The sequence below is a fragment of the Orussus abietinus genome, unplaced genomic scaffold (assembly GCF_000612105.2).
Source record: "Orussus abietinus isolate OABI.00-Male unplaced genomic scaffold, Oabi_2.0 scaffold324, whole genome shotgun sequence".
Taxonomy (NCBI): Eukaryota; Metazoa; Arthropoda; class Insecta; order Hymenoptera; family Orussidae; genus Orussus; species Orussus abietinus.
The window spans coordinates 12,249-35,724 of record NW_019394468.1 but is presented as its reverse complement, the minus strand read 5'-3'; the positions used below and the strand labels follow the sequence as shown (position 1 = coordinate 35,724).

Below are 23,476 nucleotides of genomic sequence, written 5' to 3'. Positions count from 1 at the left end.
TCATCATCCGAGATGAGAACGTAAAAAAAAATAAAAAAATACGTATCTCTTATTTCTCCATATACATATGTCAGAATCAACAAAAACTCGTCGAGGTACACTGATAAAAATCCATGTAAATTTACATGCACTTTTACAGCACCTAATAAGTGAAGTTTCACATAGGAAAACGTAAAGTGGAAGAATTACAAATTAGAAAATACATAAATACACTTAACATGGTATATTTACCGTATTAGTGTATTTTCACTTAAATCAGATGAAATATGTTATAATTTTCATTAACTTAACTTAGATGCCGAGTGTGATGTTACAGAGACAGTGTAACTTTACTGCAATTTATTGTGGCATCAAAATCACCAATGATTGAGTATGTAAATTTACATGGGCATTTATATCAATGTACACAAGGTATATTCTTGTCGGTACGTTCTTTCGGCACATATTCTTAATGCATCCTTTATTCTGGGTGTATTTTCTTATCGCCAGGTTTTCTCAGTACCCTTCCTCGTTACATTTTCTCCGTCCACGCGTCTCCGGTCCATTTCCTCGGTACATCCTTTGGATAGGTTTTCTCGGTAAATTTCCTCGGTACATGTTCTCGGTACGGAGATATCGAGGTGTCTCTCCGCCAATTATTCCCCCGACACCCGGCGTGTATTAAGATCGGCTCGTCGGAGTGGGAAGGCCTTAAGAGGCGTGCAAGAATCCTATTTATATGCACGTCCAAGGCGTATCGAGTCTCGAGGAGAGAAAACATCTCGAGGAAAGAGTAGAGAGAAAGAGTAACGAGAGCAAGAGAGGAGCGAAGGAGTGCCGGTAGAGAGGAAGTCGAGAGAAGAGAAACCGAAGAGGGAGAGAGGATGAAAGAGAGTGAGGGAGAGAGAGACAGGCGAACTGCTCCCTACACCTGCTTTACATACAGGGTAAATCAACCACTGACAATCGGAGATTAAGGCGAAACTCGCGGACGTGACTTACGGTTATCAGTGATAACTCTGACGTTTCCGTCGAGTCGAGCCGAGAAGACCAACGCGGAAACGCTTGGCGAAAAAAAAAATCTCCTACAAAATAAAACAATAAAAAAAAACTTGAATTCATTTGAAATGTCATTAATCAAGATATACTAATTTCATAACATGCATGTTAGGAAATTAGTATATCTTGACTGAATATAACTTCCAACGAAAGTGTTATAAAGTTATAATATCCTTTTTAACAGTGCACGAGCTATCCCACGTATAATTATGACAATGTTATTTTACGGCAATTTATTCTGGGATCGAAATAACCGACGATTGAGTATGTAAACTAACGCGGGCATTATTGCCAGTGCAGTCTTGCTCTTGCAATTACAGTTAACCCTTTGGTTACTAAGAGCGCCTAATGGCGCCCGACGTTTAGTCCAATATCGCCTGCACGGTCAGGCGAATTTCGCGCATATGTCGAAATGGCTCCGTGTTCAAAGGATTAAACCTTGGTCTTCGTCACTGTTTGCGGAACCAAGGCCGATCATGGCCCGTTGCGGGATTAAACCGTGTCGGGCGATGCCCTAACCTCGTTTTTGCGGCCAAGATTCGAGCGGCACCAATTAGGATGGGTAATTAGCTATGCAGGGGTATTGCGCGCAACACTTTTTAATGCCCACTGGCGTTGCGCATCGCACGTGGAGTAATACTTCGGAGCACTTAGCGTAGGTACACTGGGAGACATCAATGCCCTCCCACCCTGCACAGGCGATGCCGTATCTGCAGGGGAGGCCTTCATGTCCGCCATTGTACACCGCAACGCAACGCGTATCTGGCCCACGATCGGTCGCGCGTGCACCGAGAATGCACGCGAGTGCACGGGGGGTTTGCACCTGCATTGTCCCCGGTTTGCCCGAGTTACCTGCACAGGTGGCCAGGGGAGAGCGCGGAAATGCGCGCGCCTCGAGGTCCTCGGAACAGGTGCTTACCGATTAGCATAGGCGAATCTCTGCTCCTCTACCTGTCCACCTGTACAGTGAGGGGCATGAATGCCTTCTCTCCCTGCCCTTGCGGTACCAGGTACATAAGGGAGGAATTCATGTCCGCCAGTGTACAAGGACATTCCCTCGGAAAATCGGTGAAAACGAATTCCTTCCCCGAGAACCGATTTTAATTTCACATAATAAATACACCGAGGAAGAAAACGTGTCATTGTACCCGTGATATATTTCTTCGAATAGTACCGAAGAAATATTTCGCATGATTCGAAGGGTTAATAACATGACTTAAATAAACTTGAATGAGTGGGATGGTCCTATTCAAAGAAGTATCCCTTTCTTTCAATGATTTTTTTTTCTGTCTCGAACCCTCGTGAAATTTCATTCTTTAATCGCTTTTTAATAGACGATTTTTTATTTCTTCGCAGAAAATGACATTTCACGGTTGTCGAGACCTTCCTCAGAGAAAAGTTTATAAATACGAATTGTCCCCTTACTTTTGTGTCGCCTTAAAGGGACTTGAAATCCGAGGGGTCGATCATTCATGAAACTTTTCTTCGGACTGGGTGTACCAAATCCTTTCAAACTTTACAACGTGAATATAGAGGCTACAAGGAAGGTCCCAACACTCATGAAATTTCATTTTTCTATAACCAATTTTAAAAATACCTATAAACAAATTTTGTTAAAAATTTTAATTTCGTGAGTTTCAGGACCTTCTTTATAGTTTCCATATTACACATTGTCAAGTTTGAAACGATTAGGTACACTCAGTTTGGAGAAAAGTTTTTTATAAACGAGACCTCTTCGCGCCACTTTCACATCACCTTAACGCATGCGCGATTTTTATTCCCTCCCATAAACCGGCCCGGAGTTAACTTATCAATTAGACATAATATACATTTATAATCAATTAAATAGCAAGTTTCGGTTAAAATTGTTTCCCCCAGGAAGCGGAACACCGAAACAAGGTCGAACGGCGCCTTTCATCCGGTACCTTCCCGCCTTGCCGAGTATATTAACATTCGTAATTGCATTCGTACGCGTTGTATACAGAGTGAGAGTTAAGAGTCCGGAACCTGGAAAACCTTGTTAAAAGCGGAATGAATAGAGCAGACCGGTATCATCCGTGCCATCTTTCCGCGGCGGTGACCTGGTTTTCCTCCATTTCTCTTCTTCTTTTTTTTTTTTCTTTTTATACTTAACCGCTTATGTACTTTAGATAATCCACATTCATTGTTTCCAGGTACGCCTCCTCTTTTCCAGTCATTTTCCCCATTTTGATAAGACCGCGACGGAATTATCACCGACTTATAAATTATTATCAAGCTTTGGATTTCTTATCGTTGCATCGCTTGCGTAATATTAAAATGATATGAAAGGATCATTCTATATATATATATATCCAAACGACAAAACATTTATAAAACTTTTCTTCAAACTAGGTGCACCGAATCCATTTCAACTGTTAACACGTGATTATGGGAATTTTAATTATGGGTATTGAAACTCACGAAATTCCATTTTTCGAAAAGGAACAATTATTTTTCTTGGCTCTCGTCCGAGATAATTAAAGCACTTTTAAAGAAGCTCTTCGACGATCACATCCTACGATTCGATATAATTGTAAAGATTTTAGTTCTCGATGAGATTATTCTCGCAGTAAGAGCAAAATTTTATCAGCAGTTCTGTCCTTTGCTAAAAGTGCGATTCTTTTTTTTTTTTCCCGTGCGGACTTTGGAACGGATAAAACACATTTTTACTTCCAGCACCCTGTATATACGATAATAATCAACGGTTTTACACAATTTCTCAACGTGTATTTCGCCACTTTGTTTATCGAGCTCCTCCGCGGAGGAGAATTCCGCCTTTTGCGAGACATACCCGAGAATTTTCATTTCCGGGGTGGTTTCGGCGCATCTTTTCCAGGTTAATAACCGGCATCCGGTTCTCGTCGAACGTTCCTTCGATAACTATCAGTTATGCGACCGATCGATCGGGTTAATGGCCCAATTGAAATTGCAACCGAGCCTCCGAGCTTTGTATCCCCGGATTTGCATAAGAATCGCGTCGATTGCCGTTGCGCTTTACCACGTTTTTATCCTTTTTCCCTCCTCAAATAAACATTCTGCCTATTTTAGAGAAGCGATTGACTTTCGAGTACGAGCAACGAGCAACTTTTTCGCGACGAACGTGGAAGTGGATAATTGCGAAAATCCTCGAAAATTCGGTAAAGTTCCCAAGCGAGTCTTTGGTTGTAATTTGATTTCACATTTAAATGTGAATCTGACAAAAACATCGGTATCCATGCATATATGTAATTTATTGTTTCTCTTTCGGGTTACTCCGAGCTTTGTATCCCCGGATTTGCATAAGAATCGCATCGATTACCGTTACGCTTTACCACGTTTTTATCCTTTTTTCCCCCATCGAATAAACATTCCGCCTATTTTAGAGACGATTGAATAAACATTCCGCCTATTTTAGAGCGATTGACTTTCGAGTACGAGCAACGAGCAACTTTTTCGCGACGAACGTGGAAGTGGATAATTGCGAAAATCCTCGAAAATTCGGTAAAGTTCCCAAGCGAGTCTTTGGTTGTAATTTGATTTCACATTTAAATGTAAATCTAGCAAAAACATCGGTACCCATGCATATATGTAATGTATTGTTTCTCTTTCGGGTTAGAAAACGTCGGTGTCTAAATTATTGATAATTGTGCATAAAAGGGCGATTCCCGTCCGAGTATTTTCACATATATATACTTAAGGGCCGAATATATTCGGAGTTACAATGGAGAAAAGAAAACAGAAGATGCTACATACTTGGCTACTTTCCGAATTCCATCCCTTTCTTTACATCCATACCTCACATTCTTATTTATATTTTGCCATATCTATTATCACGTAGTCCACTGTTCAGTGCTCCGAGACATCGAAGATCGAGGATGAAATTAAGCAAATTTCTTATATCATCCCGATTCCTTATCTTTAGTTAAATGAATCTTCTTTCTCGATGTACAAAATCAATACAAGAATTTACTCTACAACTTTTACCAGTATACCCTGATAGAAACCGCCTATATAAATTTACATAATCATTGGTCATTTTGCGTGCCACAACAAATCGCACGAAAATTACACAGTCTCAGTAATACCCCATTCAGAATCTAAGTTAAGTAAAAACGCCCTAACACAAATATACAATCTTACGCGTATTTTTACATACATCTTGTATATATTTATACATCTTCCAATCTGAAATCTTTGCATTTTACATTTTTCTACGTAAACCTTCAGCTATGATCTATGCAAAAAATGTATATAAATTTCCATTGATTTTTATCAGTGAAGACAACGCGTCGAATTATACATTTTCCTGCCTCGTGTATCCGCCGAATCTCTCGTTCGACTTTCCCTTTTATTTTCCGATTTGTCTTTCCTTTTCTACGGCAATTTGGCGCCCGTAATTCTAAGTTTTCCCCCCTTCGAGTTTCGTCGCCTGATAAAGTGCTTCCCCCCCTTCTCTCGGATAATTCTGCAATAATTCGAAGTGCGCAATACATCGCTCGCTCGATGTAATTCCCGTAAATTGCAGCGGCCCTTCCCTTCGGAGCAGGTCCTCGTGTGTGCTTTCAATCCGGGCGGAGTCATCGTCAAGATTCATTTATTTTTTAAAAGACTTTGAAAAGCGTCACGCCCGGGAAAGTAATTGCCGACTTGGAGAGCGAGTCTGCGGAGATGTGTATAAATATTCAGGGACTCTCGTAACTCGCTTCGAATGCGCTCTGAATGCACTTAGAGCAAGAGTAGATTGCAGTCCTGGCGTTTCTATAAAAACGCGACTGGGATTGTCGAAAATAGAAGGAAATGCTTTAAAAAAATATATAAAAACCACAACTAAAAGGAGACATTAAAATTCATCGTTACGTCCCCTCGATCTCAGGGAATCGTTTAAAAGGAAGAGAACTCGCCGAATGTAAATCGTTGAAAATAGAGAGAAATGCTTTAAAGAAAAAAAATTATAATAAAAAAAAAATAAAAACCAACAACTAAAAAGAGGGGCATTAAAATTCTTCGTTGCGTCCCCTCGAACACCATTCAAGTATTTCTACTTCCAATTCAGTATATATCGGATGATTTATGCATTGTTAACGCGGCTCGGATTGTCGAAAATAGAGGGAAATGCTTTAAAAAAAGAAATAATAAAATTAAAACCACAACTATAAAGGGGAATTAAAATTCATCGTTACGTCCCCTCGATCTCAGGGAATCGTTTAAAAGGAAAAGAGCTCGCCCAATATAAAGCGATGAAAACCGTATCGATCGAATTTGGTGTCCTTGTGAACACCATTCAAGTATTTTTACTTGCAATTTAATGCATATCGAAATTCCTGTCCTCGCGAATACCATTCAACGATTTTTACTTCCAATTTAATGCATATCGAAATTGGTGCCCTTGCGAACGCCATTCAAGTATTTTTACTTCCAATTCAATGCAAATCGGATGACCGATGCACTGATAACATACCAAGTTTTGGTAGAATATATTCATGAGAATCGAATGAAAATAATATGCAATGGACGAGTCTTATTAAACAATGATTAAGACTTTTATATTCAATTTAATGCGTATTTCTGTAGAATATGTTTCTGGGAACGAGCTGAACATAAGGTTCAAAAGAACCTATAATAATTAGTCGCGAGTTCTGTATTTTTATTTTAACTCACATTCGCTACTAATTCAATGTTTTAGGAATGTAATAAGTTTCTCTAGAATATATTCGTGAGAACTGGCTGGAAATAACGTATTAAGGGATTTTTTAAACCTTCAATCATGATTCATAGTTGGGAGGTGAAACTTAAGACGCCGTTAGAACTGAAAAATAATAAACAATGTTATCTTTAAAAGATATCAGGAGCAGGAAATATCCGAACTTTCTACCAAAGAGCATCCTTTCGGTAGATTTTACCTCAACTATTCTTAAGATAAAGATCTCACATAAACAAATAGCATTTAGTTCAAATGCTATTATCAAATAATACATAATGAATGAAAAAAAATAGACTAGCTCATGATTTCTTGTACATTTTTTGTAGGCTAGTAACCTTAGGTTCCTAATAGAGTTGGTTCATATGTAAATAAACGAAAATAGTAAATATATAGAAGACCAACCTAAGAAATATGAACTCAAGAAGGGTCTTTCGAACACGAGTTTGAACCTGATCCAGGGGGGAACAAAGAACAAGGAAATCTACCGTTAACAAAAACATTTTCAGAACTCAAATCTGAAAGAAACGCTAAAAAACATCCCTATGAAACATACATCCTGTCATTTACTAAAATACATTTCTTGCATAAAAAGGTGCGATAAACTTGTAATTTTACCATGGACTACAGGATGTTTCATATTGATTGATCCAAAGAACGATTTATGGTATATAACGAAAATATCTAACATAAATAAATGCAACGTTAACAATGAGTTCCTCCCTTTAGCAGGAGTTACTTTAAAAAACTTTACGTCTCTACTTGTATAATAATTTGTACTCAAATGTAACATGCTGTCCTTATTAAATATTTTCATTTATCATTCAACGAAGAATCACATGAACCATACTAAAACTAGAATTATAAGAAAGGAGTCTATTCAAGTTCCCTCGATAACTATCAACAAGCCTTTCTTCGAGCTTGTTATGCTTCGCTAAAACTCTTCGCAGTCGATTCAATGCTCCTGGACCAGGTAAACCCTGTCTTAGTGACTGGACCCGTAACAGGTAACTAGAGACGTAAGAGGCCAGGCCACTCTGAAGCGTGCCGGCGCTTGTCTTTGGCGTCTTAAGTTTCACCTCCCAGGATCTCGCCATTCTCTAGAGTCTATGAGGCTCTTCGGCCTAAGAAAGGCACATATACAGGTTCAACATACAACTGTCTTCTAAAATCTACAACGAGAGGTTATTATACCATTGCGGAAGGGCCGAATTAAATTCCCATACCTGGTTCAAGGTCGTTGGAATGATGTCGGGAGTTTGCGGCAGCATTTTGGAGTCCTGCAGTCTCGTCTCCTGGAAGCGGCGAGTCAAAGGGCGCCGACAAATCGCATAGCACTTCGGTGACAGTCGCACGGCGAAGAAACGGAGTTAGGTTATGTCACTATACCCGATCACAAAAGTTTTACCTCTCCTCGCGGAAGTCCGGTCACTTCTGGATCAAGCCCGACGTTAGACGCCGAGTTCGCGAGAAGGATCGATCGCTCACGACCTACCGACGAACCCGTACACTAGCCAACCGCACACGCCGAGCTCGTGCGCGAAACTGACGGCGCAACATGGCGCCCGCTGCCGCCGGGCGGCTGCTCGATGCCGAAGATCCCCGAACCGGCACGGAAACGCCCGAACATTGCCACGGTCTCATGCGCCTTTCGAGCATCCCCGAAACTGATCGATTCGATTTAATGATCTGCGAAATTAAGATTTATTACGCGAGATTCTCACTTTTACTCGTCTTGTTGTTTATCATGGAAATCGAGGTGGTTGACTGGCTCGACGGCTGAGTAAAACGCAGTAAAATATTCGATGCTTTGCTGAGTCGAACGGTTGCCGCGCATCCACGCCATTTTGAAAATTTCGGGTCGATTAACGAAGATATCGATTCTCGACCCATAAATCGATGCTCTTGAAAAAAACCGCGAGAAATGCTAATCTCGTGTAATCTCAATTGTATATCGACACGGAAGAGTAATTGAATTGTTTAATAATTCAATTTTCTTCTACTTTTAAATATGAATGATTCTAGAAGGTTCAGAAGTGTGCAGGACTGCACAAAATTATTCTTTTACTGTTTCTTGCGTCCTTGTAGGTTAATAAAAGCGACAAGAATGCACGAATTAAGAAACCTTGAATTCCATCTCCTTCCTTCACCTTGTCTACTCGCCCGAGGCATAATATTCCCAAGTTAATAGTACTATTGTCTAGCCGTTGATACTGCACTTGAGAATCGAATATTAATCCCGTTAACGAGGATTATCCATTGCGATAATAGGCAGCTACAACATTCAAGTCTCTACTCAGGGTTATTCATTATGGCAATAGTAATCTCTTTAAAGGCAATTTTGAATGAAAAATATATCCAAAACGTTGAACACTTAATCTGAGGAAGTATTAAAGAGTCCTCGAAAAATACACATAATTTAAAAAACTTTGTAAACCTTAAATTAATTATTCAAACATAATTTCTAATCTTGATAAATCATTGTATCGTTCACTATATCCTACGTCGAAAAAGAAGGATTTGGATCGAAATAAATGGAGATGAAAAACGCACTCAAGGTGAAGAATTTCTATTATCTTACATGTGTCTGATAAATTTAACATGTATCCATGACACGATTCATCGATATCAAATCCTTGCGTTCTTTTACTGGTCCTTAAACGAAAATAGGGTAATTTAAATGCAACGACATCATAAATATGCACTTTGCATGTCCTATCTGGTATTTCCTCACATTTTCAAGTAGTTGCGCGTAATAGCCGGAATCGATAAAAAATGTGAATTTGTTCTTTAAAGACATTTATATATTTTTATACAATTACATCGTGATGATGGTTCAAAATGGCCCAATTTCCGTTTAAAGACTGGACAATTATAAAGTAAGGGAGTCGACGGCGTTAAAACTCTCGAAAGAGAAAAAACCACGCTTTGAAAGGATACACCGTTCTGCAATCATTTCGGATCTCCGTGTTCCTTGTGCACGGAGTTAAATCGATCTTCGTAGATGATCCGATCGCTGATCGTTGTTGGATACCTTGAGAACCTACAGCGCCGAGAGCGCTAGACGCTCATCAATAAAACATGTTCCCTTGGAAACGATGGGTGGTGAATGATCCATGCAGCGAACCAAACTATCCAGTCGTTCATAATTCAAGGTTTCCATAATTTTAAAAGTCCGTCCTCACTATACGAGCAAATCAAATTTTGATGAGGATGATGCGCCAAACCGATAACGTCTTTTTCATGAATCTGGAAACAAAGAGAATGGAGAGTATAGTAAAGGTGATATTAAAGCTTGAATTCGTTAGGTAAAAAAGATATGTACATACGTTTAGAGTTCGTTCCAGTTTTCCCGAAGACGTGGAAAAGCAGTAGAGTACAAGATCCTCCCCAACGCAGTAAATAAATTCACCCCGAGGACTCACAACGGTACACACAAAGTCACCACCCTCGCGTTTACCGCTGGAAAATGATCGCACTATTTGCCCCTGCATATTCATTATGACAACTGTATTCGAGCGATTGCAGACGACAAAATGTTCAGGGTTACGTGGGAGTGGATGAATACTGTTCACTGTGAGATCCGCCGCTCCCAACGATTTGTATGTACCTATGCACTCTGTGGTTTTTAAGCTCCATACTTTAACCGTCCCATCGGATGATGCACTGTAAATTAAGGAAATTAATTATGAATAATTATTGATTTTATTATGAAGTTTCGATGATCCCAATTCTTATTTATGATATTGCAAATATTCTTCTCAATTGAACATATACCTTATTATGTTGTGACCATCTGGAGCAAACACAACTTCATTTACGAATGACGTATGACCCCTGAATTCCTTCAAGGTTTTTCCTGACTTTAGACCATGTATTCTGTAAATATAAAAGTCAAATGTAATATATGTCATGGAGTAACTTGAACGAATTAACATATTGATTAAGTCACACCTTATAGTGGTATCAAATGATGCTGACAAAATTTGACTATTATCTCTGCTAAATTGAAGGCATGTAACACCTTTGGAATGAGCTTTCTCAAACCTCCGTAGACACTGACCGCTCTGTACACGCCAGACTTTAATTTTTCCATCCTGCGCTCCACCTGCCAACATTTCACTGTCTCGACTGAAAGACATGGAGAGTACAGCTTGCTCCATCATCATAAAATTATCTTGTGCCTGATACTTTAAATCTTTTCGTATTTTCCCTGTTGTGAAGTTCCATACTTCTATAAAACCATCTACGGATCCAGTAACCAGATACTGGCCATCGGGTGAAAAGCGAGCACATTCAACATGTGACTTTTGTCCAAATTTGATTTGTTTCGACAATTGAGTAGGATATTTTTCATCTTCTTGGTCACGAACTGCAGCCTTTCCTCTAAACAAGTCAATAGTTGTGCCAGGAGGTAATAAACCCTGATGTTGCTGCCATTTCAGTGCTTGTCCCAGCAGTGCTAATAATCTGCTGGAAGGTACTACCGATACTTCACCCGCCAACGCGGTAGCAATATAAGCTCTGCGCTTCTCCTTCGAACTCCCATCAGGGTAAGCTTCTCGCGGGTCAAAATAAGACCGAGCAAGTAAATTTTCTAAATGGATACATAAATATTATTTAAGTAACTCGGAGTAAAATTAAGACAAAAGTGATTTCCTTATTATACCTAAATGAATGTATCTTTCTGGTTCCTGTTGCTTCATCATTATCATCGGATCTGTTTGTCTTAGTAAAGACCGAGCAGCTCCTAACTCCCTAAGTTCAATAAGCTCTAAGACAACCTAATGTGCACCAAATAAAAATGGTATTAATCGTTATAACATTAGGATTCCATAAACAAGGTTCATTCAATAATCCATTAATTCATTACCTGTTCATATAAATCTATTAACTTTTTATCTGGTAACTTAAGAGACTGTATCGCTTTAAGAACTGTATCCCAGTGTCCATTGTTTATATCGGCTACGAAACCGTCAACGCTATCTACAGTGTTTAATGATACACCAGTTTCTTCCTGTAAACAAATAAAAGTATAAAATGTTTGGAAACGAGTAAATCTATGTTATTATTCATATCATATCTTATATCGTTACAGTACCTGGAGAGTCTGTAATGTCTTTACAAGATTAGATTCCTTTAGATACTGTTGAATAAGTCGAATCACACTGAAAATAAAGTTTTGTAAGATACTCTGATAATTCAGATGTAACAATAAGCTACTTACTCAGCTGATTCGATTTCAATTGACATTTTCCACCGTAGATCTTACTCTAAATAAAGTATTGGCACATATAACCTTATATTTACAATATTGTAAATACTAAGTTAAAAACAATCATATGCAACCATACACAACCAGACAGGCCATCGATATTGTCAAGTGTAGATATCGTTTGGAGCAAGGAAAATGAAGCTGTTTTAATGGACAAAAATGCCTTAGGCTGATATGTCATTTGCACTACAGCGACAAACGACAAAGTGACGGAAGTGCGAACAAAAGGTTCTGATTGGCTGCAGAGAAACAGCAAAATAGGGGCATTCTACCATACGTTCTTTGCAGCCAATCAAAACCTCTTATTCTTTCTTCTTGTCGCTGTAGCACTAACGAAATATCGGCTTTATCTTGTATTTTTTCAAAATATACATTTTGTACCAATCTATTATTTTGTACGTCTAGGGTATATAAATAACTGATAAAGTTAATCTTTTTCACTCAATAATGAAAATTCTTCAACTATTTTACGCTTTTTTTCAGGCAGAAGAAGGTTATTATCTTGTTACAATATTCTGCCACGTGTTTTTAATCGCATTTTCATATTTATGACATTTAAACATACGTTTAACACGAAATTCCTATTAGGATTGGTTTTGAAATAGGAGAATTAAAATATTCATATTATAACATCGTTGATTTTAATACATAATAATAAGGGAATTAAATAAAAACCAAATTTTTGGCATAGATTTCATCATTGAAGGCAGGCGACAAATGGATGAGGTTATGTTCCACTTTTGAAGACAATTCTAGCGCTACCTCCCGTCAAAACGTTGAACTAACCTCTTCAGCGCAGCTTCTGCGGCGATCTCCTAATGGCTGGTAATGGTTGTCAAGTTTCTCTATATTTTCGATTCGGGGATCGTTGAGGAATTTAGTTCGTAAGCTGTGCTGTCAAAAGATCTGAAATGTTGCACCAGAAAGTCAAGTCAACCTCGCACTCGTGAAGTAACAGGTCCTGGTGGATCTGTCTTCGTTAAAACCGATCGAATACCTCACCGAGATGGGAAGCGGTTATGTTTTTCGGTGGACAGTTTAACGACAATGGCGGCAATGTCCCCGTCGAAGGTAAGTCGGTATCTACATTCGTCTTGGAAATAATTCCTCTTCCTTTTCGGCGTATCTTGAGCGAATTATTCCACGAATTCTCCCGAAGGCTCGTCGCCAGGTTGACGCTTCTGTTCTGAGCATGAAGATTTCTTTATTGTTCCAGCAATATGGTGTTTCCTGTAAAATTTTAACGCTCACCGTTTGGAAGGTCCATTTAATTATTTCTACCAGTTCAGATCTGATATTATTTGCTTCATAGTGGTCTGCAGACATTTTCCAATATTTTCTAATTTTCACAGAGAGTTCCGAACCTTCCGTCAGTGTATGCCGCACACACTTAGGAGTTATCAGCATGTGTCATTTACTGTAATCACTCGTTTCACCCGGTAATTGCTTAACGTTTATTCCATCCTTTGTGGGGAATCCTTGACGACCAACTTGAAAGGTTGCCATGAAGTCAAAGAATAATTTTCCATGTATTTCTAAGTCGTAAGACAAGTTTACAAGTCTTATTAATACAGTACCTGTATTTATAATTATGTATTCTAAATTTTCAATAGTGACACTAAACCCCATGATACTCTCAACTCGGTCTCGTATTTCATGACCATTGTACTTAATACAATCCTTATTGGTAAGAAGTAGTTATAATGATGGTGCAATAACTTAATGAAGAGTTACTGCATACTTTGAATGTGCCGTGCTAAAAATAACAGCGTCGCATTTAAGCTGCACCAAAATATAATGTCATGTGCAAATGACTATTAAATTTTAGTCTTTTCGAAACTTAAAATATCGTTACTGCCTTAGCTTCAATTAATAAAGATCCTGTGCAAATCCAAAATGACTTTAAACTTTAAATGTTTGTATAAATATAGCAACGGCAATGATTAATTGCTTTTGAATCAGATTAATTTTAATATTGCTGCGATTTAATGAAACTTTGTGTAATTCAAAAATGCTAACTGAACACTGCTGAAATAAAGCACTACCTCTTTGGGTACGTGAGTAGTTCCAGTTAAATTCACTATCAGTAATTTATGTACCGAGTAAGAAAGAAATTTCGTTACCTTGCTACTCATTATTTTATTTATCCGTCGTAGGCTTTGACTATTTTAAAAGATCGTTGAAATTAATGAACAACAATTGCTGCAGTGTGAGATACATTGAATGAAATAAATTTCAGAAACGACTGCAAAAGGAGTTGATGTCTTTGATACGGGAGCCACCACCTGGGGTGCACGTTGATGGAGACCTTGCAGGTCAGAATTTGACCCAATGGATCGTACACATGGAAGGTGCCAAGGGAACTCTGTATGAGGGAGAGAGGTTCCAACTTCAATTCAAATTCAGTTCAAAGTATCCCTTTGACTCCCCAGAAGTCACTTTTATTGGTGGCAACATTCCTGTTCATCCGCACGTTTACAGCAATGGACACATATGCTTGTCCATCTTAACAGATGACTGGTCACCTGCCCTTAGCGTGCAAAGCGTCTGTCTCAGCATCGTCTCAATGTTGAGTAGCTGCAAAGAAAAAGTGAGTACAATAAATCCCAAAGTATGAAGAAATGTCCAACAATGAGACAAATGTATGGGCAATATGTTTGATATTTAATAAATTTATATCTCCAATATTTTCAGAAAAGGCCACCAGATAATTCTATCTACGTAAAAACATGTAATAAAAATCCAAAGAAGACAAAGTGGTGGTATCATGGTGAGTTTAATGATAACATTTTTACCTTGTCGGTGCTTTCTTTGTGAAATTTCGTTTCTCTACGTTTTATTAATTTAATATTTTGGTAACTAGATGACAGCGTATAGTGAAGAAGGCTGTCCAAAGGAAATTTATCTAAAATTGAGTGATTAAAGGAGCACCGTGGGTTTCTTGAGCTGATGCAGCTGCTTGGTAATAAGGATCTCTCAACGTAGCGTTGTTGGATTAAAATTATAAGAGCCGATTTTACTGTGACTGTAGAAACTCGAATGTGTTAAGTCAAAGTCTACGAGGTAATAACTACTGTAACAAAGTGTACCGGCAATGTTGAATCTGTGAATTATTCAGATGTAAATTATCAGCGTTAACTATAATGACGTGGAAATTATATCGTTGAAATACCGTTAAATTGTAGAGCACTAGTATTAAGTGAGAGAAGGACAGAACTATAATATATATAAATGTAAGGGAAAACAGTTGTTATCCATAGTGGAGGACTCTACGTTTCATTCGCATGATCTGCTACGGCGTAATTGCACCACTTCTCTTAATGCTGCATTGCTTATGAAGGTATTCTATTGATTAAGTTCTCTCATTCTGTCCGGCGACCAGTCGACGATGTGGTTCTGAAATTAATAAAGTTAGGAAATTATTTTGAGTCCTCGTTTCTCCTTCATCCAATACTTTGCGAATTTTCAGTGTTAACCTGCTTTTAAATTTTAAGGCTATTTTAAGACTGGGTGATTTTTAAAGATGGCGGCAAGAGACGCCGAGCTTTGAAGAGGTTAGGTCGCGATCAATTTAAAAGAGAATTGTAAAAAAGCAGAGAGAATTACCGCTGACGTTTGGGATAATCCGATAGAAGATGTATTTAGGCGCAAACGTACGCATTAACAAGATCGGAATTGTGGTGATAATTGCGTGTCTTGTTATTCTTTATTTGTACGCCAGCAGGAGAGAGTCGGCTCTTAATGTTGACAATCGCAATGTAATATCAATGAAAGCTCTTCTCGCCGGAGCGATTCGCGCTGCGGAATTCGGAGGACTGGAAGTGATAACCGTGCACGATCAGGCGCATATCACAATTAAGAGTAAAGGAAAAACTAAAGAGGGTATGTGATGTTCGAATTAGGTTAGCTACAACCTACTGTCACATCAGCTGATCATGTAATCTGTATTCCTAATCGTATTTGTAATGCTATCAGCATTAACACGTGTCTTAGGCGATAAATATTTCTTGAACCGGTTCTCATTACAATAATGAATTACTTAAGTGCACCTGCAAGGAATATAACACTTGTATTCCCATAATGACATCGGCATAATTATAATTACTATATTGCGATAGTACTAAACGCCAAGTTTTAATTCTTTTACTGTGTCATATAATTGAGTACAGATTCATGTTAATGATACACGTTTTCATATATTTAACGTTAACAGGTGTAAACGATCCGGTTACAACAGCAGATTACAGATCACATTGCACAATGTATCGGTCTTTGATAGAAGCATTTCCAAAGATAATTGTGATATCAGAGGAGAAGTCTGTGGGTTGCGATCATGTACCCATGCCAGATTCCAAGTTTTCAATAAAGGATTTAGAGATGGATCATTTAGGTAAAGATGTTGCTGTGAGCGCTAGTGATGTAACTGTCTGGATTGACCCATTGGATGCTACGAAAGAATTTACAGGTGACTAACCCTTTGCTTGAGTAATGCCATTATTTGTATCATCAATGAGTCTTTTTGTTACATTAGAGGACCTATTACAATACGTTACAACAATGGTTTGCGTCACTGTTAAGGGAGAACCTGTGATAGGTGTAATTCATAAACCATTTGACTCAAAGAGAACATACTGGTCATGGATTGATCATGGATCATCGGAAAATTTAAATAATCTTCCAGGGGTAAAGACACATCTGATTTCAGTATTCTTGGTCTGTAACTTTGATTTGGAAGATTGTGGATGACGGTAATTCTTTTATTGTTAAAAATAGCCACAGAAGAACAAAACTCCATTATTGACTGTGTCTCGGTCTCATGCTGGTCAAGTTCATACAATTGCCAAAGCTGCATTCGGAGAAGATGTTCAAGTGATCTCAGCTGCTGGGGCTGGTAAATACTTTTAAGTCATGATATTTAAACTGTCAATTAATGAGTTGATCATCATAGGTTTTCTATTGTAGGGTACAAGGCTTTAGAGCTCGTTGTAGGAAATGCCACAGCCTATATTCACACAACAGCAATTAAGAAGTGGGACATTTGTGCTGGAACAGCTATAATCAGGTAATTAAGTGGAACAACAAGTCTAATAAACATGTACATAAAAGATTCGATTTCTCTATAATAGATTAAGTTAATTTGTCTTTCTATTTTACTAGAGCTCTTGGTGGAACGGTAACACCTTTATTTGGGCCACCTGATATATCTTTTGGCCCAACAGATTCCACATCATTAAGTCTTGGTTTGCTAGCTACAATGAAAGATCATAATTGGTACCATGGTAAATTGAGCTCGCACGTGTAATGACATGTTTTAAGTAATGTGTACATAAATAAGCTTATATTTGGAACTTGCTATTAAATCGCTAATGTCCAATAGTGATTTAATGTGTTCCAAGTACTAGCTACAAAATCTAAGATCGTTTGTACAGACAAATCAGGTTGACGAGAAAAGAAGGAACTTCCATGATACTATAACATTGCGTTTATCAATATGTAAAATTCAAGTTTTATACAACACACAAATTTTGTACAATATTGACTCAATGCCGTTTAATTACAAATATTTATTAAGTCATGAGAATATTTATTAGTGACAATTGTAAATATTGAGAATTGTTCATAACTCTTTGTAGACATTTTTATACACGGAATAAAGAACAAAAATATGTAATAATAATGACTAAGATCAAGAGAGGTTGAATTAAGTATGATTAAAATGTTTAGTAATTGCTTGTAATAAGAGTTATAATTGCTTTTTGTTAACACCGCAAGATAGATAGAAAAATATAAATATAAAAGAGAAATAAAGAATATTTAAAAATAATTAAGCAAGCTATTAGTATTATTTCTTATATAAGAAATGCGTTCCTTAATTAATTTCCAAAATAAAATTGTATATGATTAATATGCACAATTGGTTCGGGGAAAGTCGAAAGAGAGGTCAGGCCACCATAAAAAAAAAGTACGTGCTAAGTGAAGTATGTACATAGTCATGTGTGAGGAGGTATAACCTCAAACGCGTGAGTGACAAGAAGTGTGAACGCTTCATTCGTACCATTTGTAGTCTTATACGTCATAGGTATTTCTGTGAAATATGTTTACCTACTTTTTTGACCACTTCGAGATAGTACTGTTAAACTTATCGTGGTTTTACATAATTAGCCTAGTAATCTCATTTTCCATCGTATTCCTAACCGCATGGATCTATTTTGGGAGCCCAAGTGACAAAACAGCTGAGGTAGGAAAAATTTATTCTGCATGTAAGAAATTAGGGAAAATGTATACCATTAGCTTTTATGACGTCGATAGGTTCAAAACTTGAATTCAATGCTAGAGAAAGATATTTATGATGAGCACAACCATGACGAATCAATGGATACGGAGGATGATTCCCTGCTAGAATATGGGCTGCAGGCACGGTTTAAATTAGCTCGACAAAGATTGGTAGAACAAAACTTAACGTCCAAGCAATTGAACAAGGAGAAAGAGTAAGCTATTCTTGTATAGGAAAATGTGAATATAAATGAATAACGCACTGTGTGGTGGTGTTAATGGTTTTACAGATTGGAGTCACGTACTTTAGCAACAGCCCTTGAGTTGCTTAAGCAGAACAGTAGTGGATCTGAAGTATTTACAATGGATGATTTAAAAGAACAGATGAAGCTATATAAAATTCAATGAAAATTGTCTTTTACTAATTTGTTTGGTATAATTGTTTTGCAAGCACTACGTATAGTCATACAATCATAGGTGCACATTGTATACATTATCATTAAGTTATAACAAACATTACATATCAGACATCTCTTTGAAGCTGAAATAACTTGACTATACCAATCAATTAACTAAAACACGTATGACAAACTTTATAAAACATTTTTGTACACAACAGATTTTGATACATTGACAATGAAATGTTGAAATGATTCAGATTTAGACAAAAAGTGAACCGTTGATCAATTTTATTGTACCATCGAAGGATTATTACTTTTGCATATTTCAGAAATCAAAAGCAGTGTTTAAACTGTTGTTACCATACAGAAAGAAATTTTCATACATCTCATATTCAGTGATATACAAATAATGGACTCGTTTATTATATAAGTCTTGTCGCGCGAATATCTATTTATTACTTATTTCCGATGTAATAATAATTTTAATGTTGTACTGTTAGATTTAAGTAACCCAAACATGTGTATTACTGTCGTTACGTATGTACATTAAATAATTTACGATTTGAGGACGATTTTTCGAATACTTAAAATTCCCGCCAAATCTGAGGTTAGTCTGGAACTTTTAACCTTAAAATCAGTGTTTGACAGTTTGGATCATTGCGGTTGATTGCAGTCCAATAACACGTTTTATTTACATGTAACCATTAAAGATTGCGAAATGTGAAGGAAAAAGTAGCTCGTTAATGCTTAATCGGATGAACGGTGTGCACGCGAATCGCTACAATTGCATAATCAATGTTCCTTGTACAAAGACCAATTATTTATTGTAAAATGTAATTTACATAAAATGCAAGCATACTGTAGTTTCGTTGATCTTTAAATTGGATGAGTTTAAATCTTTTTAAGTTTTAAACAGCCATGTATGACATCTGACAGTCTTCTTTTAATATTCTACCGATGACATCAGCGGAGTATTTCATTAGTCTCATAACAGTGGCCAGTGCCAAAAAACTGGCCACTGTTCTTGTAATATGTTTCATATTATACCATGGAGTGATGCATTTAATATATGGTAAGGCCGATTTGTTTATATTTTTTTTTGTCAAATTTAGTCCCCAACTAAATGAGATTTATATTTCAGGCAGTGACTCGTGTATATGGCTATTAACAGAAGGACGTTATAAAGGGGATAAAGAATGGCAACCATATGGTTGTATGATGCATCATTACACTCAGACGTAAATATCGTGTGCAGAAAACATAGCATTGTCTTAAGAATTACCATTGATAGATTTTATTTTGATGTAGAGACAGTCGCAGATGTCTTCGATACTTAGCTTTTATGGGTCATCATAATCACTTTGTCTTTAGTGGAGATACAAGGATTAGACAATTGTATAAAACATTTGTTTCACAATTTATTGTCGATGGCAAAGCATCTGATCTGAGTAATTTACCTGAGAATTCGGATTTAACATTTGACGACGCACAACTCAGATTGAAGGTCCAGTTTCTATGGAGGCCTACATTAGATAATTCAATGATTGAGGATTTTAGAGGATGGATGGTAGCATGTATACTTTTATCGGTACTCAAATATCTGAAAGGTCCACTTACAAATGTACATTCAGACCTTTTTTCATATTTTATAGAATGATGAAGCACCCAGCATGATCGTTGCCGGCTGTGCAGCAGCTGATATACTTCGAAATAATGCTAGTGACATGCGACTATACTCGGAGTATAGTTCTGGACTGATTAGATTGGTGCAACCAGCGGATGCGCTAGGACGAAAGGGATCAAGGTTTTTGTGGACAATGCAGGATCCAGTTTTGAAGGAAAGACTTCCTATACACTTGTCTGCTATAGACAATGCACAAATTAATCTATGTAATAAGGCATCTTTCGAGGTAAGTTAACGTCATCGTTGCATTTTTGTTCCATTGTTTAAAATGAAATTGTTGAATGTGTCTCAATCATTGCTTACATTGGAGTGCTTTTGTGTCGAAAGATACTATCTCATAGTGGAGCACATTTATGGGAAAGCAGTAGATTAGTTGGTACGGGAGTACTCGAGCAGAGTCCAGATGGGTATTTGTCTAGTTCATTGTCACTACGACACAAAGTTCAAATATTGCTCAACACTCATTGCAACGATCATATGAATTTCGACGATGGAAGCTGTTGTAGTTATCCAGAAGCAGCAACTACTTTGCAGCTTCTTACTTTTTCCGCCCTTGGATTATGGTAACTATTTACAGCCTAATTGAATATGTAATTCTGTGTCTCATGATAATAATCACATTGTCTCGCTCAGTATAGTGATTGGTGGTGGAGCATGGTTGTACAAGAACTTGTTTCAAACAAGTGTTACCTACTCGAGAATCTCAACCGAAGAAATTGAACGAGCTGAGGAAATAAACCCCACGGATGCTTCAAAAGTAGAACAAACTCAGTCGCAGGACTATTATACCTTGATCACGTCTCTTGCTTTGCTTTCCATTATATTTGCATACTTTTACCTGTGTGACAGGTGTGTATGGTTACAACTATTTCTCTTTTTTATAGCATTTATAGATCACCTCACATCTGATATCTTTCAGGACGAATTTCTTCATGAAGGAAAATAAGTACTATAGTGAATTTAGTTTTTGGCTACCCCTGGGTTATATCTTAGCACTTGGTCTTTTCTTCACCGAAGACTGTGAACGTGGGCCACGTGCATTAAATCGCGAACAGACAGACGAGTGGAAGGGTTTCATGCAAGCCGTGGTCCTAATATATCATGTAACGGGTGCCAGAAACGTTTTACCAATTTACATGCATCTGAGATTAATCAACTCTGCATATTTATTTCTTTCTGGCTACGGGCACTTCTGCTATTTTTGGCAGCGTGGTGATATTTCTTTAGTAAGATTCATGAGGGTAAGGTGAACGCTATTCCATCAACGATTAGACATATTTTTAGTCTTCATTTTTATTTCCAACTCATATATATATTAACTTAGTGTGAATTCTTACATTTCAGGTCCTCTTCCGTCTGAACTTACTGACAGTCTCTCTCTGCCTTTGTATGAACAGGCCATACCAGTTTTACCACTTTGTTCCATTGGTCTCCTTTTGGTATCTCGTTGTATTTACATTGGTCTGGTTACCACCGAGAGTGTATTCTGGTAATCTTGTTGAATACAGTCCACGAGCATTACTCTACTTAGTGATAAAGCTATTGGGCCTTTTCTCAATTATCACAGTGCTTTATATGTCGGAGGTACTTATTTGTAATACTATGTCATCTAAACGTAATTTTAGTACTCGTACTGAATTGTACACGTAAGATGGTAACTATTTATCCTTTTGTTACTAATTTTACTAGTTAATGTGTAATATCTATCTGTAGGTGTTTTTTGAAAAAATTTTTGTAACCCGTCCATGGAAAGCATTGTTCGTAACAACTGACGATGACATTAGAGAGTGGTGGTCACGTTGGAGAGTAGATCGATACAGTGTAGCCTGGGGTTTTGTCTTTGGTGCTGGCATGCTGGCATTGCAACGGCTAGATCACATTCCAGGGACTGCTTTAGCTCCTGTCTTAGGACTTGCATCCCTTGCGGCCTATACCACCTTTACGATACTCTGTTTATCGGTCTCTGAGTGCGAAGAAATTCACTCCTATGTGGCTTTCATTCCGGTATGATTTAAATTCAGTATACTACTGCTCTGTTTTTCTAAAAAGTTGATGATTAGTGCGAGTTTTTGAAGTGTAAGTCGAAATGTCATTTCAGATTGTGGGGTATATCATTCTGCGTAACTCATCTCTAGCACTGCGAGGAAAGCACTCTGTTCTCCTAGCTGGCTTAGGTCGTATCAGTTTAGAATCTCTCGTCAGCCAAGGACATGTCTGGCTGGCAGCTGATTCTCATGGTGTTTTGGTACTTCTGCCTAGATTTCCAGTTTTGAATTTACTTATTACATCCTTCATCTTTATATGCGCCAGTCATGAAGTAAGTATCCGGTACATTTAATTATACAAGCTTTATGTTTCATTTTGTAACCCCTTGATCTGTTAGATATATAACTTTCCGACATTTTCATCTAGATTTGTTTAAATCATTTTTCATTTATGAATTATTTAGATTTCAAAGTTTTATGGGAAAACAATTAAATTCCGTAAAGACAGAAATTAAAATAACCGTCGAAAATACTTTCTACTTTAAAATCTGATTACGTATTGATTTACATATTCATTTAAATCCTCAAAACTAATAAACATAATTGCCTAATTGTGCATTTATGTAGTAGATAATTATTGACTAAAAATTATATGTGACCACCTGTAGCTTTCTTGTAACTTTTATTTGGCTGTTTCATGAATATTCCTTTTCGAGTAAGATCAGCGATAGATGTATTACTTTCTAATATAACTTGGAATATTTTACACACTTAGTAACGATTCATTTTGTTTCTCTTTTACATAGATTCACAGATTGACGCGTTTATTAGCGCCCTATGCTGTGCCAAATGACTGGAGGTTGGTAGCCCGTAATTTTCTGTTATTCATCGCCGTCCTTATACCCATTGGCATTCATGATGGAATGTTTTAAAACATCGTTACAGTTTCTTCGCTGTAACCCTAAGTCATTAGTAAGTAATTTCTTGAAGCAAGTTTTTCTTGCAGTTTTTGTAAATATTAGATGTCATCAACAAATGTGTGATGTGACAAGTATTACGTACAGGTTGTACGTTCTCTAAATGAATATTTTCCTCACCTTGCTTTCCTGGGTGAGGAACACA

At 37.4% G+C, this 23,476-nt stretch overlaps 6 protein-coding genes and 1 long non-coding RNA gene across 9 annotated transcripts in view; 4 read left to right on the top strand and 3 right to left on the bottom strand.

The window, feature by feature from the left end:
• LOC105702895 (breast cancer anti-estrogen resistance protein 1) overlaps nucleotides 1-8,259 on the bottom strand; it is a 64,963-nt gene extending 56,704 nt beyond the window's left edge. For both annotated transcript variants that reach the window (XM_012430839.1, XM_012430840.1), the window contains exon 1: nucleotides 7,963-8,259. In XM_012430839.1, the coding sequence (XP_012286262.1) occupies nucleotides 7,963-8,007 (45 nt within the window). In that variant the 5' untranslated portion in view covers nucleotides 8,008-8,259. The remainder of the gene's footprint in view (nucleotides 1-7,962) is intronic.
• A 1,023-nt stretch (nucleotides 8,260-9,282) lies between these two features.
• On the bottom strand, nucleotides 9,283-12,118 carry LOC105702887 (WD40 repeat-containing protein SMU1). The gene is made up of 8 exons (XM_012430825.2): nucleotides 11,964-12,118; nucleotides 11,838-11,904; nucleotides 11,610-11,753; nucleotides 11,406-11,520; nucleotides 10,691-11,333; nucleotides 10,514-10,615; nucleotides 10,066-10,402; nucleotides 9,283-9,985 (listed from the first exon to the last, which is right to left on the bottom strand). Exons 1-8 carry the CDS (start codon nucleotides 11,987-11,989, stop codon nucleotides 9,887-9,889), a joined length of 1,533 nt encoding a protein of 510 aa, XP_012286248.1. The 5' UTR covers nucleotides 11,990-12,118; the 3' UTR covers nucleotides 9,283-9,886.
• Nucleotides 12,119-12,746: 628 nt separating this feature from the next.
• LOC105702898 (ubiquitin-conjugating enzyme E2 W) lies at nucleotides 12,747-15,439 on the top strand. Of its 2 annotated transcripts, none has more exons than XM_012430844.2 (4): nucleotides 12,747-13,082; nucleotides 14,251-14,601; nucleotides 14,706-14,781; nucleotides 14,875-15,439. In XM_012430844.2, exons 1-4 carry the CDS (start codon nucleotides 13,059-13,061, stop codon nucleotides 14,886-14,888), a joined length of 465 nt encoding a protein of 154 aa, XP_012286267.1. In that variant the 5' UTR covers nucleotides 12,747-13,058; the 3' UTR covers nucleotides 14,889-15,439. The 2 variants fall into 2 exon arrangements, with proteins under 2 accessions (XP_012286267.1, XP_012286268.1); XM_012430845.2 differs by lacking the exon at nucleotides 12,747-13,082 and adding an exon at nucleotides 13,836-14,064.
• Nucleotides 13,079-13,720, bottom strand: LOC105702899. Its single transcript, XR_001104323.1, has 3 exons — nucleotides 13,589-13,720; nucleotides 13,263-13,501; nucleotides 13,079-13,197 (listed from the first exon to the last, which is right to left on the bottom strand). It is a non-coding gene; the product is annotated as an uncharacterized LOC105702899 (long non-coding RNA).
• Nucleotides 15,440-15,544: 105 nt separating the features above from the next.
• Nucleotides 15,545-17,685, top strand: LOC105702897 (putative inositol monophosphatase 3). The gene is made up of 6 exons (XM_012430843.1): nucleotides 15,545-15,893; nucleotides 16,225-16,476; nucleotides 16,543-16,694; nucleotides 16,785-16,902; nucleotides 16,974-17,073; nucleotides 17,169-17,685. The coding sequence occupies exons 1-6, from the start codon at nucleotides 15,647-15,649 to the stop codon at nucleotides 17,311-17,313; spliced, it is 1,014 nt and encodes a 337-aa protein (XP_012286266.1). The 5' UTR covers nucleotides 15,545-15,646; the 3' UTR covers nucleotides 17,314-17,685.
• Nucleotides 17,686-18,005: 320 nt separating this feature from the next.
• Nucleotides 18,006-19,251, top strand: LOC111673980. Its single transcript, XM_023432471.1, has 3 exons — nucleotides 18,006-18,249; nucleotides 18,321-18,499; nucleotides 18,575-19,251. The coding sequence occupies exons 1-3, from the start codon at nucleotides 18,106-18,108 to the stop codon at nucleotides 18,690-18,692; spliced, it is 441 nt and encodes a 146-aa protein (XP_023288239.1). The 5' UTR covers nucleotides 18,006-18,105; the 3' UTR covers nucleotides 18,693-19,251.
• An 81-nt stretch (nucleotides 19,252-19,332) lies between these two features.
• Nucleotides 19,333-23,427, top strand: LOC105702888 (N-acetylneuraminate 9-O-acetyltransferase). The gene is made up of 11 exons (XM_023432470.1): nucleotides 19,333-19,757; nucleotides 19,827-19,923; nucleotides 19,994-20,252; nucleotides 20,338-20,595; nucleotides 20,697-20,932; nucleotides 21,003-21,218; nucleotides 21,289-21,610; nucleotides 21,714-21,953; nucleotides 22,083-22,373; nucleotides 22,468-22,686; nucleotides 23,161-23,427. Exons 1-11 carry the CDS (start codon nucleotides 19,643-19,645, stop codon nucleotides 23,284-23,286), a joined length of 2,379 nt encoding a protein of 792 aa, XP_023288238.1. The 5' UTR covers nucleotides 19,333-19,642; the 3' UTR covers nucleotides 23,287-23,427.
• The last annotated feature ends 49 nt before the right edge of the window (nucleotides 23,428-23,476 follow it).